This window comes from Centropristis striata, chromosome 15 (genome assembly GCF_030273125.1).
Source record: "Centropristis striata isolate RG_2023a ecotype Rhode Island chromosome 15, C.striata_1.0, whole genome shotgun sequence".
NCBI lineage: Eukaryota > Metazoa > Chordata > Actinopteri > Perciformes > Serranidae > Centropristis > Centropristis striata.
In genome coordinates this window covers 32,567,315-32,588,049 of record NC_081531.1, presented here as the reverse complement: position 1 = coordinate 32,588,049, position 20,735 = coordinate 32,567,315, and the positions used below count along the sequence as shown (strand labels likewise).

Below are 20,735 nucleotides of genomic sequence, written 5' to 3'. Positions count from 1 at the left end.
AGTCATGAATCCCTTCAACAGAAACATCATTACATTTTAATTTGACATATGAGTGTTTGCACAATATGAATGTGAAATGTCTTCCCTGCTTGTGTGTGTGCAGCAGCATTTCCTGATTCTCCTTCTTCATCAGTCCAAAAAGAATGTATCATTGTGCAAAATGGAAGGAAGAAATTTGAGATGATACGTTCTTTGGTCTAGAATCAAATAATCACAGCACTGGTCAATCACTACTGTATAAACCATATCGAATTATGGTTTAGATTATCATATTATGGCAGAGCTGACTGTGCCTTGGGAACAAAGGTGGAGGGAAGCTTCAGAGAGACATGCAAGCCCTGCAGGAAATGATGATATATGAGAGGAGATGAAGTGTGTGGGTGAATCCCACTGAACTAAACTTTGCTTTCTGCTGTGGCGATCAATAAGATCTCTTACCTCTCACCTGTGCCTGAGAACATCACAACTGTGCAGAATCCTTTAGTCAATGTTGACTTCAGGTAGTGCATTTAAGGTTTTTATTCTGTTGGTTTCATACATCAGGTACTCCTGATTTTTTTTGGCTAAAATCAAGAATGAAACAGTAATTTACTGTGATGGAGTAGGTCTCTAATTTGGGGTGTTTAAGTTTTGTTTGTTTTTTAAATAAAAGTGGATATTTGCAATGATAATAGCAGAGATATTATGAATATCATGTGCATTTAAATCATGTTCTTGTTCAGCATAAACAGAAAACCTAAACTGAAGGAAATTTAGTTCACTTTTCACAAAAAAAAGTGGGTTTCGAAAGACAATATTTTGCACAAATGCTCAGCAAGCAAAAAGTATAGGCAGCATTATAATGTATTGCTCTTAATGTGCTGATGCTAGATAAAACAGAAGAGTGAGGCTGGTATAGACAGTGCACTAAATGCTCTTCATTTTACCACATCAGATTAACTTCTGTAAGCCCTCCACTGGTAACTTGGCATGTAAAAGATAATGGGTCACGCTCACCCATGCTACCGCTACACTCACAAACAGGGAAACTACTTTTTGTGTGCGCTGGCACAACAGAGGTTACCCCCACCAGAGGAATATAATTGAGGTTAGTAGGCCTCTATCCTGCTGATTGTAACTTATTGACAGGTTAGCCACGATACAGGAGCTCATTCATTCAAGTCCATTTTTCAGAGCTAAAAATGCCCAACTGTGATATAAGCGCTGACAGCTGAGCGCAGTAATTACAGATTACAGTGCGGTTTAATGTTGTGCACTTAACACCTTGGCTGTTTTGCCAAGATTTTTAATGTAGGCTGTTTCAACCTGCTTACTCATAGAGGATGCTAAGGCAAAGAAGGAGCATTTAACATCATATGTTCTGGATCATGGCTGCTAGTTTGTGCCATCGAACACACTATGAATCTGTGGTTACCTACATTAAGAGTGTGTGTGTGTGTGTGTGTGTGTGGAGGGAGGGGGTCTTATTGACATTTTGCAGTATGATAGCCTGCGATGTCTGATGGCTGTGAGGGTTTTATGATGCGTTTGTGAACTGATTAGTTGCTGTAAATCTAACGCATGATGGCCTGAGAGATTGAGAGATTTGTGCTGATAAAATATGATATCAGAGCTGTTTTGTTTGCACAGAGTGTCGTATCACAACCTGGAGGTAACTCATTAACTTCCCAGTGTAATATACTCATCCATCTACACAGGCATCCTGGGAAATGATTCAGTCTAAACTGCAGCATTGTAAATGCTGAACTACAATTACATTTCAAGAATTTCCCTTTGTTACCATCCAGCTGTTTAATGTTTCCCATTTAACGTACTACAACCTCTGGATTGTAACAGTCTGGTAAATCCGTTCTTAAGAGGGATTAGAGGAGTGTTATTATGACATTTGTGTGACAGTGAAATCTACAATATACAAATCCATCTCACACTTAAGTTAAGTTGAACTGCAGAATGAGCCAGTCAGACATTGGTTGATGTTATTATGGTGTGAAATGAAGGTGACTGGGGGCAACAATATATATTTGAGTCAAGTGTTCGCCATGCAGACCAAATATTAGTCTATTAATTTACTTAAAATGCTGTTTACATTTTGTAACTACAGGGCTCAACGGTGCCTTTGGTTGCCATCAGTGGCACTCACTTCTTAACATGTACAAAATAGGGACAGAAAACATAAAAAAACACAGAATCAAAGATTTAACATTTGTTGCATTAGTGTTATTGAATTATTGCTCAGGGATCTGGTAAAACACAAAGGACAGAGATTTTTGCTTGTTACTGCAAAAAAGCTTTAGTTATTTTATTTCACATTTTCATTAATAAGCTGATGAATAACCCTAACCCTATCATAGAAAGAAACTGTAAAAAGACTCATTATTGTCGAAATTTGAACTTTTCCTATAGAAAAAGAAAACCAAAACGAAGCTTAAAATTTTTTATCATTTTCCATCCTGTAATAACAATAATAATATAAAAATACAACAAAAATAACTGTTATAATAACTGATCCTCCGTTGCAGGACAGAGAGAAACAAAAGATCCTAATTCTTAAGATCTAATTCTTCCAGAGTTACCAGACTAACTGAATTTCCCCTCGGGGATAAATAAAGTAATGATTTGATATGATATTATTTGAATGTATTTGATTTGATTTGTTGAAAACATTCAATTATGCTCCTCTGCGACACTGGGAAGCTATGATTGAACGTTCATGTGACAAATATTCACTTAAAATCTGTTTACACAGAGCAGAGAGGAGAGGACCGGAGAGAAAAGTTCAAAATGTATAGTGTGGAGACCTAATTTTTTCCAATATCCATGACACTTGTGGGCAATTGGAAAAGTGTTGCATATCTAATAATAATTATCAGAGAAATCAAAAAAAAATTTCTGATGTCGTTATAGCTGTGTTATTCTGCACAAAATACATTGAGTTGTTCCCACCTCCAGCCATGATTGTGCTGATTCCACAGAGCTGCAGAACTTATATATTGCAGTGAAATACAAGGACATAGAGAGTAAAACGTAAAAAAAAAAAAGGCCAATAAACACCCTGAAACGGCTTGTTGGTGTTCAGGGAGTTAATTACTAAAAAATACAAGATGACTAAAAATGGCTACTATATTACAACCATGAACCCTGATCTGATAACAAAATACAACACGATGACCTTTAACATTATGAAATTGTGTTTTTTTTTATAGCAGACAAGCCGGTAAGTGTTGATATACAGGGTTCTATTATTATTCTCTGGTTCTATATTATTTCAGGGCTACTGCAGCATAACATCACAGATATATCATTCAGTGTAGCATGAGGAAATTACTTACTGAAGTAATTTAAAACAATATGCAAGGAAGTGGCGCTCTGTTGCTGCTAAGAGAATGTTTGGAGATAAACCTTTGAATGTAAAACAGGGAAGGGGGTTGCAGATTCGTAGCCTCTGGGGGTTAAAGAGAGGGGTTATGTTTGTGCTTACAAAGGTCTGTTATCATTCAATCGTTTTGAAGGTATACAATTTTTAGTGGTAATGGCAGCAGTAGAGCCTGACAGATATTATGTATTTTTGTATATTAACTTTCTTTGCTCAATATGTAATGCTGAAAATGTTGCTTGGCATGATTTAGAAATGGTGTTCTTTTTTTATATAGTCAGCAACTGACTGACACTGAACAGTAATGATATTTATTTAGGTATTTATTTTATTCCTATTTATTCTTTATTTTCTCAGTTCTCATTTATTAAATTGGCTGACATTATTGGTATAATTTATAACAATTTGAAATATTATTTAATAAAGTCTTGTTTGAGAAAGTATCTCTCTGGGTTCCTGTGCAGAGTGGTGAAGAATCGGTGCACAATCCATGTAAAAAGGTCTATTTTCATTCCAGCTAAAAAAATTACTAAATCTGCCACTATATCGGTTATTGGTGAATTTTCCCTCTCCAAAATCGGTATCTGCATCTGTCTAAAAAAATCTCATATCGGTTGGGCTCTAATCACAAATAATGTAGCACCTTGTCTCAAACAATCCTGCACACACACTTTGCATACTCTCACACCACACAGTGTCCACATTCAGTCCACCTTGCTGACATGTTCTGCTTTTACTCTGCCCTCCATCAGGCCTTGTGTCAATATTAATCAGTGCATGACAGGAGCACCTATCCGCTGTCAGAGGGCAACACAACACAAAAGTCCTATCCATGACAACAGCGCTCTGAACAAGCACCTCCTACTGACAGCTGGCTTATTGTGTGCTGTGCCTCTGAAGCGGCCTTGTTTCCCTTTTGCTTGGACAGTTCAATAACTAATCTCAATGCAGCCAGCAGCATGTAGCTTTGAAAATGAGGAGGGCAGGCCCGATGGAAAGTCATAATCTGCTTGTCTGTGCTGTGTCGGGTAACTGGGAGGTTACCTTTTCAGTTCACATGAGGATTCGTAGATAGGTCTAAAACAGCGCACACACCTTGGCTGCACAACATGATAAGAGTTAGAATAGACTTTGCAGTTATTTTGTGTGGTTTCCTCTTGCCAAGTCAACTTTCATAGAGTCCTAGTGGACTTTCATTTTACTTATTAAAATTCAAAACCACAGTGTTCTTTTCAATAATTCTGCACAGGTCTTAGAGAGCACATTATTAACCTACTTGCCTAATTTAACTTTGCATATTTACCATGTTAATTTCATTTCTTTCGGTTTCCGCAGAATAATTTGCTCGGTAATCAAGTGAGTTATACCAAAGGTTATCGTGGCACGTTTGCAATCATTCTTCCCAAGATTGCAAATGACATTCTGATCTGTCATTTTATCGTCCCCCCGCAGTAATGAAATTGAGAAAAGGGCAGCCATAGTTTGGTCTCCATCCTTCAGTTCATTCATCCATCTGTCACATCTCAGACACCTAATTTTGAATGAGCTCAGTGGGGATGATGCATGTTCACAAAGCTAAATTCATTACACCATACACACTCCCCTCAGCTCAGTGTATGAAGGTTATACTGTAGGTTCTGTGACCCTGAAAACAATTTAGCAGGTAGTGGGTATTAACAGAACTTCTCTGTCTTATTGGACTAAAGGAAACCTTGTTTTTGGAATCAGAAATACTTTATTTATAAAACTTTAAACTGATTTTGTTAGTTGCTGCTGTGTAAGAAATAGAAACAACTAGGCATGTAAATCAAATAAAAAAGTGTGCTATAATAAATATAACGATATAATATTAAAAAGCAACAGGTCTTGCAACAAATATAAATATGGAAATATAGAAACAAATTGAAGTAAATAGAGATATGTACAAATACAAATAAAATAAAAATATGCAAATATAGAAATACATATGACGTAAATAAAGATATCTACAAATATGTACAGTACAGGCCAAAAGTTTGGACACACACCTTCTCATTCAATGCGTTTTCTTTATTTTCATGACTATTTACATTGTAGATTCTCACTGAAGGCATCAAAACTATGAATGAACACATATGGAATTATGTACTTCACAAAAAAGTGTGAAATAACTGAAAACATGTCTTGTATTTTAGATTCCTCAAAGTAGCCACCCTTTGCTTACTAGAATATAAGACATGTTTTCAGTTATTTCACACTTTTTTGTTAAGTACATAATTCCACATGTGTTCATTCATAGTTTTGATGAATCTACAATGTAAACAGTCATGAAAATAAAGGAAACGCATTGAATGAGAAGGTGTGTCCAAACTTTTGGCCTGTACTGTATGTAACAAAATTGAATTATTGCAAGATTTTTCATATCGATTGATTCTACAATTTAATTATCATGTTTAGAATAAAAAGTAATAGTATTTCTTCTGTGCAGATTGGAAAGTTTTCAAACGGCACTGAGCCCAACAGACAAGCTAAAAGATCATCTGTGTGGCGTGTTGGCCTGTCGAGTCCCCTCAGCCAACGGTTACTGACAATAAAAAACCCACATAAAATGCGAGCAGGACTCCCAGCCTGAACAAACAGCGGATCCCCCTGATGTTGCTGCACAGAGGGCACGCGAGCGGCCCCCTCCCTCTGTCACATGTAGGCTAATGAACAGCAGGCTCGTGCTCTCGATGGAGGAGCCTTTTGGGCCACAAGAACCATGTGTACTCACCACTTTCTGCTTGGACACACACAAACAATAGGACACGTCTGGAGTGCTTGGGGCCCAAACACGGAGGAAAGGCAGATGGTGCCCGGGATCGAGGGCCGCACTCCCATTAACATGAGAAAAGAGAGGGACAGAGGCGGGGGAACAGGTACCCTCTCTCCTATTTCCCCCCTACACAGAGATTAGACAGGGGGTGACTCATTTACGCAGCAGAGTCTGTGGCGCTGATTTGGAACCCAATTAAGAGCAAGCTGTCAGCTCAACAGCAGAGAATATCAAATGTGCGGGGCTGTTTGAAAAAAAAAAAAAAAAAAGGTCTCATCTTTGGTTGAATAAAAAATGCACCGGTTTTCTTATTTATATTCCAGTTCATCATTTATTTAGAAAATGTCATTTCGCGTATGCCATATTAGTTTCCAAGAGTTACTGGCTCAAGGATATCTTTTCATTACAACATTATGGACGGAAAGAACATATTTGAGGTTTTTATTATAAACAGTATTTTTGTTAAAGTGTGTGGCTACAGTTCTCGGAGAATTGCAGTGATTTATGATTGAATAAGTCGAACGATGGCTCTTTTTCATTCAATTATACCCTTATGTTTGAATGCAAGCAGTTGGTTAAATCAGTAAATGTTTTTATAATCTGTATAAAGCTCCGACTAAAGTTGATATACTGTACATACTGGGTGTTTAAAAAAGAAATCTGCAGCTGGTCACGATGAGATAAAGCTGCCAGAATACTTATTCTTTCCTACTTTTGGCAAGAATCACCTATATAATAACTTTCCTGAATATTTTTCGACTTGGTAAAGCTATATTCTTCAGAGCACAGTCTTCTTGAACCCCCTGTTGATTTGGACAAAGCTGTGCCAGAAATTCCAGCCTGTAGTATCAATAGAGATGCTGGCTGGTATGTTTTCCTTTCTTTCCACTGGAGGCATCTTTTACCTAAAAACATAAACACTCCTGTTACCACAGCTGCAGATTGTAGAGCTGGAGCCTCTCTCTGGGTGGAATGAGGCCACGCTGTTGTTTGGGCTCATTAGTCATACCAGCCACAACGTGAGAATTATTCATGGCCCACAAAATTACTTTTCTAAAAAGAAACGTCTTCCTTTATCTCTTCTATTTCGTAATATACCAACTTGTGGGAAAAGTTGAACTGCAACATTTAAAGTTTTAATTTACAGCACTACAATGATGAATTCATTATGAGTGCCACCACGCAGTTTGATTAAAAAGAAGGGATGAGAGAAAAAGAGGGAGAGAGAGAAATTACAGCTAAGGTGCATTTCTGTAGGTCTATGTACAGCCTGTGGTGTGCAGAATATTGTTAAACTCATGTGTCTCCCCCTAGTGGTTATTTGAAGAATAGCTTGTATTTTTAAACTGACCACCTTCAGCACAATAACACTTAACTAATTACTGTGTTCCACATTGACTTAGGAACTTAATTACTTAATTGCAAAGAGTGGTGGAAATGTCTGATCATGCTGTTTTCCTTTGCTCTAAACTCTTCTTTAAGGAAGCAGTGGAGCAAGTGCTGTGCGATGTATAAAATGTGTATTTTTATGATTGAAACGAGTTAATCTTCAGTGCACTCAAACAGTATATTTTCGATATGATGGAAGGACGACAGAACGGGTCTACTGGGCCAGACTCAAATGACAACAAAGAGGGTCATACACAGCTACAAAAGAACTACTAAGACACAAATTGACCATTAAGATAAACAAAATCACTAAATTCCTGTTAACACAGCTCCTTCCCTCATTTAAATAATTCCAAACTTGTACGTATTGTTTCTTAAACTTTCTTCTTAAACTTGCCTTAATACATATCTATATTTAAGTACTTTGTTTGTTTTGTTTGTTCTTATGCACCAATACACCACAGCAAATTCCTTGAATGTAAAAACCTACTTGTCAATAAAATTGTTTCTGAGTCAGATTATGAATCAGAGACACAAAAACTCAAAAATGACCACTAAGAAACACAAAGAATGAGTCGCAAAAGTACTAAGAGATACAAAGCTACGACAAAATGATGCAAAGCAAGAAAGAGACACTTTGAAAGATGTGTTTTTGGTGTCTCTTTCAGAAAACATCTATCTATAAAAGCAGGAAGCGTCTGTGTGTGTGTGTGTGTGTGTGTGTGTTTGTGTGTGTGTGTGTGTTTGTGTGTCTGTGTGTGTGTGTGTCTGTGTGTGTGTGTGTGTGTGTGTGTGTCTGTGTGTGTGTGTCTGTGTTTCTGTGTGTGTGTGTGTGTGTGTGTGTGTGTGTCTAGGGCATATCTGGCTGACTGTTAGTCAGACTCACCTTAGATTTTGTATGTGGCTTGCACATGGCACGAAGGTGTGCATCCTTGATTTTGAAGATTTTTTAATTCATTTTTCAAAATATCATCATTTACGTAGGACGTGTTGCGGCATTGCACTGTTTCCGATCGGACGCCTTTTAGGGGAGCTCCGCCCCATTGTGTGATAGGCCTACACCTGGTCAGTAACACAGTTCACTCTGGATTTCCACGCCTGACTCATCTCATCTTTAAGTCTATTTAGCCTACCTATCTTTCGTTTTAAGTGCGTTTTAAGTGCGTTACAAGGTTAGATTTGGCCATAATTGAAAAATCTACTTAATCTCCCATTCTACAAATACATACTTCCTACGGGCACTGCACTAGTCCACATAAAGCCAGTTCAATTTCTCTCTGTTTTTGCCCTCCATCCAAACTAAAATGGCAAAGACAAAAGATATAAAACATTGACTTGGTGTTGAAGAATATGTCTCATAATCCACCAATGAAGCAAAAAAATAAATAAAAGCTGTATCCATTTACAAAGGAAAGGTTGTATTGTTGGATTTTGTTGTTGGATTGTTATATATTGTTGTAAAGGTTGTATAATTTCTATTTTCTATGATATTTTCTGTCTATACTGCTGTTTGTTGACTTGAAGTATTTGTTTCCTTTAGCATTTACTGCAGCGCACCCTCCTGATGTCCTACTTTATAGCCAAACAATGGTATAAAGCTTGTGCAATGTGGATCATTCAAATAAACTTTTATTGGAGACGTCCTCGTCTGCTGTGTGTCCTTCCACAGTAAGACAACGACATAACTAAACTAGACATCACTAAATTGCAAGTATTAAACTTTTTTGACGTTTATGATTATTTGCACACCTTCAGCATTTCATGTCCTATAACCGCATTGTGATACTTCGCTTCGCTGAATGACAAAAAGGTCAGCAAAGTAGCACTTGAATATTTGTTGCAGCAATACACATATATCAATGGTGAAGTATAATCACAGACTTTGAGTATACTGACTTCTTCATTTGATAGAACTTAATAGAAAGCTGATTATCACAAAGTAGTTTGCATGGACTCAATAATCTTTTGTTATCCTATTTTGTTTTACTCTAGGATCATATAGGAACATACCGTGGGTCTATTTGGTATTTTACAAGAACACACATAGTTGTGTAAGTAGTATTTTTGTATTAAGTTTGTAACATATGTCTATACAATTATATTTATCTATACTGTTATGGGAAATATTTTGTTCCTCAGCACTGTTAGGTTAAGACTCAGTTCACAAAGATCATTAGACTAAATAAAAGCTGTTAGTCTTCTAGAGAATGTATTTGGCTATAGCCACACTGGTCAATTTGCTGCTCCGAACCAGAACTACTCTGCATCTCCATCACTGGCCTTTATTAAACCCTGTCAATGACTGCAATGTTGTGGTGAACAACCACAATTATGTGGACATGGAAGTGACAAGAAGCCGCCCTGCTACCTCAGCAAAATGTCCTCTTAGTTCACATCCAGAGTTCTAATTTCCAGCTTACTATAGACACTGGTCAGGGCAGCAATGATAGAGTGAACAAGCGTACCTTTTAGATTGTGGCCTTGAAGTTGACTGTAAAGGTGTAATCAAAGCCAAAGCACCAACAGCAAGTCTGTGGATTGTAGTTATGGCTGCAGTAAACAGAATAACCTTTGAGTTTAAACTTGGCATATAGCAACATCAAAGATTTGGCAGTGATTTTGTGTGCAATCTTACCGTGAACCTGCATTCATGGTCACTCCTCCATCCGTGCAGGGAGAAGACAAAAAAAGATGAAGATTAATTTGGGGGATTTAGCCTCCCTAATCGAACTGCAAGAGGTTGTGATCTTTCTGGCTGCTTAAATTGCATGCTGCTTAGATTGCTGCCTAACATTAGAAACTGGTTCTTAGTGAATTCTCATCGCAGCAAAATCCTGCTGCAGAGTTCTCTAATTGTTTTTAATGTTCATTAAAAGCCGTATTTGTAAATGTCTGAGGAGAACTTGGCTGCATAATAAAGCTCTTGCAATTTAGCAATTAGAATAAAAAGAAAATCTTCCCACTTGTAACAATTAGACAATAAATCGATTAATATAACATTATTTGTAAACAATTTTGTTAAAGTTTAACTGCTAACAGTGCTGGATGAAGGACTCTATTATTATAACAAGTAAAATACCTGCATTTCACAATTTAAGTACAAATGTATTGGCATCAAAATATCAGCCAACTTTAATATTGCAGCTGGTAAAGGTGGAGGTCATTTTAATTACTCTACATACTGCTGGGTAGTTCTACCTACTTCTGCAATATTGCAATTACTTCTTATATGCAGTTATTTTTGTATTATTTTGTTTTATGATAGTGTTATTCTTATGTTACTGCATTTTATTGTACTATTGGAGCCACCTGGCACAATAATTTCTTCCAGTTTTAACAAAGTTCTATCTCATCTACAATAATATATCATAATTTATATTTTGTATGAATTAGTATTTGCAAAGTAACTAGTAGCCTAGCTCAAGTTGTCAAATAGCCTGCATGTAGTAGGGTAAAAAGTAGCCTATGGTGTTGGGAGTCCAAAATGTAGTGGTGTAAAAGTAAAAAGTAAACGTGTTCATCACTTTAATATTGCAGCTGGCTCAGGTGGAGCTCGGTTTAATCACTTTACATACTGCTGGGTACTTTAACCTACAATGATACATCATAAATTATATTTTGTATGATTTACAATCTGCAAAGTAAATAGGAGCCTAGCTAAAGTTGTCAAATAACCTGGATCTAATGCAAATGTAGTGGTGTTAAAGTATAAAGTAGCATTATATGGAAATACTCAAGTATAGTATCAGTATTTCAAATTTGTACTAAAGTCAACAATATTCTGTTACAAGTAAAAGTTCTGTATTTCAGTTTTACTTCAGTACAGATACATTGGCAAAAAGCTACTCATTATACAGAATGCCCCATTTCATAAACATAAATTCGTTGTTTACTTTGTATTAATTAGCTTACAATTTGCAAGGTGACTAGTAGCCTAGCTAAAGTTATCAAATAGCCTGCATGTAGTAGAGTAAAAAGTAGGCAATGGTGTTAGAGTCCAAAATGTAGTGGCGTAAAAGTATAAAGTAGTATAATATGGAAATATTCGAGCACAGTATAAGTAGGTGAAATTGTACTGAAGTAGCCTGGAGTCCACTTTAGTAAGTTAAATGCTTACTTTTTTTTTTTTTTTAAATAAACTTTATTAAGGCAATTGGGTGGGGTGTAATACAAAAAAATACATCAGAACGTCGCCAGGGGGTTTCAATAAATCATAAAGAGGTTGTCATACAAAAATATTATAAAAATTACAAATATTCAGAGTTTTAGCAGCTTTCAAATTAGTAGAGTCTTTAATAGAATTAATATACTGCTTGGTTTCACTTATAAATATAGAAAAGAGGGGATTTTTTTTTGTGTATCGAGATTTATGTATGTGATATTTTGCCAATAGTATAATTAGATTTATAATGTAATATTGATTTTTTTTTTGTGTATGGGAAGTCAGTGAAACCAAACAGTATATTTTCAAAACAAAGGGACAAATTAGGTTCAATTGAAAAAAAAAAGGAAGTTACAAATATCTTTCCAGAACTTAGACGAAAAAGGGCAAGACCAAAATAAATGAAAAATACTTTCAGGGTGCCCTCGTTAAATGCTTACTTACTTTACACCACAGAGTCTTGTAGGCCCTATAAATGCTAAGCATTCATTTTCACGGGATTTGCAGCAATTCTCTGTTCAATATTTTTATCATTTTTGGTTTGTTTCTCAATATTTAGTTGAGTAACATGAAAATGAATCGACTTGTTAATCGATAAGGAGAAATGGTCGGTAGGCTACTACTAGCATGAGGATGCTCATTATAATATCCAGGAGACGGAGAGCTCTCCTCCCAGTCACAGCTCTCCTCCCAGTCACAGATCTCCGCCCCAGTCATCTTGGGCTCTCACAGCTCGGAGCCCGGATGCGCCGCCATGCCGACTCTATCCTCGAATGGAATAATTTATTCCCCAACCTGCCTGACACTGGGGCGACCAGGAGTTCACTGAAGAAGTCGACGAGATAGTTTGGAGAGCAGAAAGGCGGACGGAGCGGCACGCGACAGCCGCGCGGTGGTTCCCAGGGTTACCGTTGTATCGATGTAGGGACACTTGAGTGCTAGCTAAAGCTAACGTTAGCTCGAGTGGAGAGAGTGCGCGGTAGTGACAGTCCGGCCGGAGGCGGGGAGAGCTGAGAGGTGAGACTGTTACTTTGATGGTGACTACACTGTTGACTGTACGCGTATAGGTGGCCATCTGCTAGATAGTACCACTTTCATCAATGTGACTCGCGGTTTTAGGGGGGTCCAGACGGCAGCATATCGAGGTGGGTACTTTGTCTAGTAACGGCTTTTTTCGTCCGGAGTTGATCCGAACGTTTAGTCGACGTTTCTGGCCCGCGACAGATAGAGAGGCTAGGAGCTAGCTTGCTAACTCAATAACTGCCCACCACAGACTCCTTAACTTCTCAGGTCAGCAGCTAACCTCTGGAGTAGGCAAGCCTCACGTGCCAGGTAGCCAATCTAATAATAACCTCTGCGACTTCTGTTATTATTATAACACTATGTTAGGAAATGACAGTAGAAAGTGAAGGATAGTGTGGTGCATCCTCTTCTGTAAATTAAGTTGTTTTAGAAATGTATATATATTTATTTAAATAATACAACCAAACAAATATCCAGTAAACATGGGATTGTCTACAAATTGCATACAAAAAATTATATAAAAACTGAAAAGCATGCATAGATTGAGCGTCTTAGGGTATGCTGTGCATTAAATATGTAAAAGTAGAAAGTGTGCTCTTTAGTATGATAATATAGTATAATATAATAGTGTACAAAAATATAGAATTATATATTTTATTGTTTTAGTCATTACATTACATTGTATTATTGTTCATTTATTTTATCCTATTTATAGAAATATCCAGTATACATGGGATTGTATACCAATAGAACAGTAACATAGAAAGAGCCAGGGGGGTTTTAATCAATCAATACAAACACACTGAAAAGCATACATACATTATGTATATGTATATTATATAATGTATAATATACTTCCCAGTGTCAGATATATGCAAAGATGAAAGTGCCAAGAAAAACAGTGACGTGATATGGGCAGTGCTGCATTATACATTTTATTAAGCATGCAATAATATTAGGCTTAAATCATCTATTAGACTTTTATAGACCATCATTATTATTAGGGCTGCAACTAACGATTATTTTTGTTATCGATCAATCAGTCAATTATTTCAATGATTAATCGATTAGGTGTTGGGTCAATAAAATGTTTAAAAAAAACAAATCAGTGTTTCCTAAACCACAAGATGACGTCCTCAGATCTCTTGTTTTGTCCACAAACCAAAGAGATATTCAGTTTATTGTCATGAAGGAACAAATAAACCAGAAATATTCACATTGAAGAAGCTGAAATCACAGGATTTGGACTCATTGTCTTTAAAAAACCACTCAAACCAATTATTTGATTATCAAAATAGTTGACGATTAATTTTATAATAAATTATTGTTCAATTAATCTAATAATTATTGCAGCTCTAATTATTATTATTATTGTCATTGTTGTCTTTACTGTTATTGTTCTAATCATTATTGTCTTTTTTGAGTTCATTGTTTATTTAAGTAAAATAACAAAACAATTCTCCATTATACATGTGATTGTATACAAATAGAAGTTTATTTAAAAAATATATTTTCCTTGAGTCAAGTAGATTAGGAAAAGAAGGATTTTAAACTACATTTCTTAAAAGCATTAAAAAATAAAGTAATTGACCCTCTTTTTTTTTAAGGTACAGGTCCCTTAAATTAAAGGCACAGTTAAAAAATATTAACAATGCATATTCTTCCTCTTACTAGTCGATGTCCTACATGAAACTGAAAACAATAGGGTGTTTGGATTATCGTAAGTAATTGGGTCATGGTTTCTGGAGAGAGACATTGCTGTTGAGTTTATTTTTTGGGGGTGCATATAGTTATATTCAAGAGAAGGCAGACATCTTTTGATAAATAGAACTACAGGTAGGAGAAAAATACAAGCATTGATTTAAGAACGAACTGTCCATTTACATTTGAGAATACATCAGATGTAGAAACTAGTGATTGTTTTGAAACATTATGTTACAATAACCCAGAGGATTGCACTTAAAAGCATTACTATAAACACTTGTTTTCAAAGTTTGCATTACAAGTGTGATCACAACAGGATTATTACTATTCAATTTTTTCATTTGACACATTTTCTTGTGACTTTCAGAACCAGAAACATTTCCATGCCTGCATCAGCCCTGAAATCCAAAAGAGATGTCTGTTGACGAGGATACTGTAAAAACTGGCAGTCCACAGGCCAGCTCAACTTCATCTCTGCAGCTCTCAGAATGCACTGGAGGTTACAGCAGTATATCTGTGATGGTGGAGGGTACTGCAGCCACCCCTGATTTTGCAGCTGCTTGTCCTGTCTCAGGTGCTGCAGCCTCACCAAAAGACGCAAGCACAACTGACGTGCTTGCCCACTCAGACAGTGCTGAACAGGGAGCCAGAGGGAACGAGAATAACCTCAATCGCAGGAACACCTTTCATCATTCCAAACAACCGCAGCAAACGAAACTAACCAAGCGCCGTAACACAGCAAGCTCTAGTTTCAAACATCCAACATCTGGCAAGAGGAGACGAAGGGCCAACTCTGAGAGTGACTCCGTCCTGCCTACCAACTTCCTCCTTGGTGGGAACATTTTTGACCCACTGAATCTCAACAGCCTGTTGGACGAGGAGGTCAACAAGGCACTCAATGCAGAGACGCCCAAATCCTCCCCACTCCCAGCGAAGAGTCGAGACCCAGTGGAGATCCTCATCCCCAGAGACATCACAGATCCACTGAACCTGAACAGCGGGTTGGCAGACAGTAGTTTTCTGGTGTCCCCCTTCAAGAGTGGCGGCAGGAAGAGACATCGCAACAGACATCATGGTGGAGGAGGTGGCGGCGGCGGCGGCGGTGGGGGTGGAGGTGGTGGTGGTGGGATTTCAACCACACAGATCAATCTCTCAGAATCAGGAAAAAGTGAGGTTAAAACCAGCACGTCCACCCCACTGCCAGGTATGTTAGCGTCATGTTCTACACTTGATGTCTCCAAAGACTCCAACACTTTCTCCAGTGTCACAGGGGATTCCCATGAGCACTCGGCTGACACCTCAGCCAGCGGCAAGGAGGAGATGACGACATCAGTATCTATAGAGGATTCCACCTCCTCCATATTGGGGGCACCGAACCAGCACACAAGCAGACGCAAGAGGAGGCGCAACTCCGGCAAAATGGAGCAACCTGTGACTCATTCTACACCAATTGGAAAGTCAGGGTCTGGGGAAAGGAGTTGTGGTACTTGGGGATCGAGACATTCCCAGTCCTTCCACACACCAAGAAGTGGTTTTAAAACAGGGCCCGGAGGTCGCCAGCACCAGCAGCCCCAAAACCAGGCAAAAGAGCAACAGAAGAAAAAGTTCCAGTATGGGAACTACAACAAGTATTACGGCTATCGCAACCCAGGCGCTAGTGAAGACGCACGGGTACGTGTGCTTCGTCCAGAATGGTTTGAAGGGAAAGACGTTCTGGATTTGGGGTGCAACTCAGGCCACCTAACACTTTATATTGCCAAAATGCTAAGGCCCGCCCACATTTTGGGACTGGATATTGACAGTGATCTGGTACATGCAGCTCGTAAAAACATCAGACATTATCTGTCTGAACTGCAGACCCAGGAGGCCAGGCATGCAATGCAGGACAAAAAGAGCACCAAGCAGGAGGAGAGGAATGGAAACGAGAGTCTCACAGGCACAGACAAGAAGCACAATGAAGCCGAGAGCCGGGGTGAAAACGGAAAACCAGTGAAAGGAGAAAGTGGCCCTGCAGTGGCTGTAAATGACAATGACTCCAGTCACACAGATGAGACAGGGACCCAGAGGCAGGACAGCAAAACAGAGGAAATGGAGCAGGGAGATTGTGATGCACCCCCCGCTGATCACTCTGTGAGCTGCTCTTTTCCTGTGTCCCTACGGATCTCCAGGGGGCCCATTGCTGCACCTCCACTAACAGAAACATCCACCACACGGCCCGGAGAATTCCCCTCAAATGTGTCCTTCGTCAAGGTAAGACAGCATTCTCTGTGAGAACATTTGGTGGCAGCATGAATGAGTTTCTCATGTTACTGCAATTTGGGAGTCTCACAATTATGCACTACCAGCATTAGGTATGCATCTCACATATTCATTAAGACTAAAATGGCAGTAAAGTGGAAAGAAACCAGCCCTTGTCTATTGTAAAACATTAAAGCACACAGAGAGGCTGCATGTTACAGGAAACACTGAGGTCTGGCTTGCACCCACTTATTCTCCCTGGAACCTGATGATAATGGTGATTGACTTGCCTCTAGATAAGAGAAGCATGGTTAGTTCCATTAAAGTCTGCGGGTTGCCCCATGTAGCTTATCTTTACAAGACGCATATGACAGTAACATGCCAGCAAAATTAATGATTAATTTTTGTTTTCTTGTGTACACAAAGTTACACGGCTACCAGCCAAAAGGACACATATTCCTCCCCACTAATAAGTTAAAGGAATACTTTACGTTTTCTGAAGTGGGGTGGAAGTACATATGTGGGGTGAAGTACGAATCAATTAGTCAGTGTATTACCGGCAGGAGATGTGACCTGGCACGCCCCCAGTTTGGAGAAGCAGGCAGGTAGTCCTGGCATGCAAGCTAAGCAATGTACTGCTGTGGACAGGGGCTGCAGCAAAATGTATTTTAACCACCTAAAAAAAAGTGCACACTATATTAACAACATTTTAACTGCGCTATCTTGCTGTCAGACAGCTCTTTTTACATGGTAACCATGCATGTACTGTAAGTAATACTCTGACTATAGTTAAGCACCTCAACCCCACTTCAAAGATTCAAACTATCCCAATATATATATATATATATATATCTGTGCGAACTCTGATTGAGAATTTGTCTAACTGTATGAGCTTTTTGTCTAAATGTATGAGATTTTCAATTATAAATATAAAGTTTTCTCATTGAGGGTTTTCTTGTTCTAAATTCTATCAAAGTTTCTCCACTCCACTAGCCCTGTGCCTTACAGGCTTTGTGTTGGCAGCTAAAAGAAACGGTCGGATGCAGAAATATTGCACATTGTTTCCAAATGTAATCGATAGCTGCCTTCCCCCTGCTACGTCGAGCATTAGAGATAATGGCAGTGCAGCACAGAGCTTATCCTGTAAATGAGTGAAAAGCCTCAAGACGAGCTGAGCCCCTCCGCCTGTACAATACAAGATGGATTTGAGGGAGAAATGTCAGGCTGCCTAATAAAATCTGGAAATATGTAGGGAAGCATATTTAATTTAATGAAGCAGGTGTTTTTTGTACTGCTTATTGCTAAATTCTCATCAGATTCAAAATAATGAAAGTACCAAATATAGTGTCAGTGAGTAGGAGGATAGACCAAACCCTAGCTATTGCTAAGTAACACCTGTGTCTTATCCTGATATTACTTTTCAAAATGTTGACTGTGAAAAGGTCTATTCTGATATTCAAGTGTCCTATTCTTTTCAGGGGGTTTAAATATCGCTGGGGTATTACCAGTGCTGAGGAGCACAAAATAGTTTGTTTTTCTCATGCCATCTCTTTTTTTTTTCCCCTTTAGGCCAATTACGTACTGGAGAATGATAATCTTCTTGTGACTCAGCGGCCAGAGTACGATGTGATCATGTGCCTGAGTGTTACCAAATGGGTTCACCTGAACTGGGGAGACAGTGGCCTCAAACGGCTCTTCAAGAGAGTCTACAGACATCTCCGTCCTGGAGGCATGTTCATCCTGGAGCCACAGCCCTGGGAGTCCTACGTGAGGAGGAAGAAGCTGACGGTAAGAAAGTTAAGATGACGGGGCTGTTGTGATGCAATTTGTGATCTTTGTAACAAAGCAAAAATACCTGGGATACATCAGACGCACTAGGTGATTTTAAAGCTCAATAAATATTTGTTTTCCTTCTCATTTACAGGATAACATTAGCAGGAATTATCACAGCATCCGCCTCAAACCTGACCAGTTTTCATCATACCTTACAACAGAGGTGGGCTTCATCAGTTCTGAGTACCTTGGGGCCCCCAAGTGTTCAATAAGAGGTAATTCACTATTTTATTTTCAAAACAGATGTATTCATTACATGGTATTCACTACTGTAGCTTGATTTCATCTTCATTTTTCCCCCCCTGTGACAAAAGGTTTTCAGAGGCCAATCTACTTATTTCAGAAATGACCGCTTCTGCCTTGAAGATCATTGAATGTGAGTAGCCTAAGCCACCACCACACATACAAGCCAGCCAGATGCCCTGGACTGCAAGGAGTCATCCGAGTCCTTCACAGTTACTCCAGCTTTTCAGACACTGAAGGTGAAATTCAGAGAGGAGAATGGGACCAAAAGTGGAATTAATTTCGTAAAGATGAGATCAGAATCGTCTGTGACTTTCAATTCTTAAAAAAGTATGGGATGAACTAATATAGGACTTCGAAATGTATAACTTGGAGCCAAACATCATAGCTCGGCCAGACTGTGGAAGAGGTGCTCATACGATCATTTCTTTGGACTAGTGCTCATGACACTTCAGTTTGATGCACTGTCATATGGTGTTTGAAAATCTTTGGCCATATATCTTTACTTTCATAATTCTGTTCTGTGCCACCACATTACTATACATCACATATCAGGGTTGGGGGATAAGGCAGACTTTTCCAATGTTCCCAACTGTGTGTTGCACTTGCAAAAATGCAGCACACCGCTGGATTAAAAAGCCATTAAACAGATGATACTAACATGATGAAAAAAATGCGCTGGAGTGCTTCGTAATGTGCAGCACTCTGCAGGCTATCAATGAATGAAGCCCCATACTGCTGGCTCAATTACAACTACTGATGGAAGAAATTTTGCTCTTAGTGGTCAAATATCTTCATCATGTTTGAAGCCTTGAGTCCCATTGTGCCAGACTTATAAATGCAAATAGTTGGGTGAATTTAAAACAGACAAACACTCTCTGTCAGCCTTAGATTTAGTCTAAGGCTGATGTATCTGTCCCATCTTTCAACCCTGATATACAGTTGTTTCTTTGTCATTATTTTTGCAAAATAGGCCTTAGAGCTGAATGATCTTTAATCCGTTAAAGAGCTGTGAAAATGTTTGAAGTCCACATTTTTTAATGGACAATATGAAAAACTAAATTGCACAAACCTAAGATGCCCGGAAGTGAAATACAGCTCGTCTGAGTGGTAAAGTCAATGATGCACGATGAGAAAGGTGCACTCAAAACAGCCAAAACAACAAACATCCAGTGAAATAGTGCACAGCAAAGATGTTGTCAAGGTATTGTCTCTTTTTTTAAAATCAAAGCAAATGTAAGATTCTGTTATAAAATCGAGGATGTAGTTTAGGCTGGCCTACTACCACTGGAAAGAGTACTTGATATGGTACCTCAAACCTAACGTCAGATAAAATGTTAAAACCTTAAGCGCAAGTGGAATAAATCTTCGTTTTCAGGAGTTTGTACCATTTAGGCTGCAACAAATCACTTCATGGGTTCTTTAGGCCTTTTCGATGCTCCATCCTAATGGTAGGGGGCACATTTGAGCTGTGCTGACACCCAGGTGTTGGCTCAGCTCAAGATAATTCAGCACAGAGACCACAAGGACTATTTTGCAAGCTAAATCTGTAGCATGCAGTGATCCGTTTTCTTTTTTTTTATGACAGTTAAGCCATAGCCCTATCTTATGTGTTGTTTACAATGTCTACAACGACTGAGAGTATAAATTACTGTAAGATTTAAGGCAAAGACAAGCATTGGAGAGATGCTACAGAGGAAAAATCCACCACATGCATCAATTTGTGTGGTGTGATCATCACAACTGGTCCAGCATTCATTCAAACAGCATCAGAATCACTTTCTAGCTCCTGAGTTGAACAGTTGCAATCTACATTTGTAAAAAAAAAAAAAAAAAAAAAGGATTGTTACTGACAGGACTTGAATATATCCATAAGACTTTTTACCAAATTGAAATATTAATGTGCTGTTTGTATTGAAGCGCTGCCGGAATATTTTATGGGTCTTTTGCTCTTGAATTTGACAAAATATGCCATC

At 38.4% G+C, this 20,735-nt stretch overlaps 1 protein-coding gene and 1 long non-coding RNA gene across 4 annotated transcripts in view; one reads left to right on the top strand and one right to left on the bottom strand.

Moving 5' to 3' along the window:
- Positions 1 to 6,490: 6,490 nt before the first annotated feature.
- Positions 6,491 to 10,314, bottom strand: LOC131986312 (uncharacterized). Its single transcript, XR_009395692.1, has 3 exons — positions 10,192 to 10,314; positions 10,022 to 10,106; positions 6,491 to 7,072 (listed from the first exon to the last, which is right to left on the bottom strand). It is a non-coding gene; the product is annotated as an uncharacterized LOC131986312 (long non-coding RNA).
- A 2,103-nt stretch (positions 10,315 to 12,417) lies between these two features.
- The window catches only part of mepcea (methylphosphate capping enzyme a), a 10,350-nt gene continuing 2,032 nt past the window's right edge, over positions 12,418 to 20,735 (top strand). Inside the window, exons 1-5 of one of the 3 annotated variants that reach the window (XM_059351184.1) lie at positions 12,418 to 12,735; positions 14,813 to 16,695; positions 18,253 to 18,471; positions 18,608 to 18,731; positions 18,860 to 20,735. The exon at positions 18,860 to 20,735 is cut by the window's right edge and continues 2,032 nt beyond it. In XM_059351184.1, coding sequence (XP_059207167.1) covers positions 14,860 to 16,695; positions 18,253 to 18,471; positions 18,608 to 18,731; positions 18,860 to 18,900 — 2,220 coding nt within the window. In that variant the 5' untranslated portion in view covers positions 12,418 to 12,735; positions 14,813 to 14,859 and the 3' untranslated portion in view covers positions 18,901 to 20,735. Of the gene's footprint in view, positions 13,051 to 14,812; positions 16,696 to 18,252; positions 18,472 to 18,607; positions 18,732 to 18,830 lie in introns of all 3 variants that reach the window. The other 2 variants (XM_059351183.1, XM_059351185.1) reach the window with 2 other exon arrangements.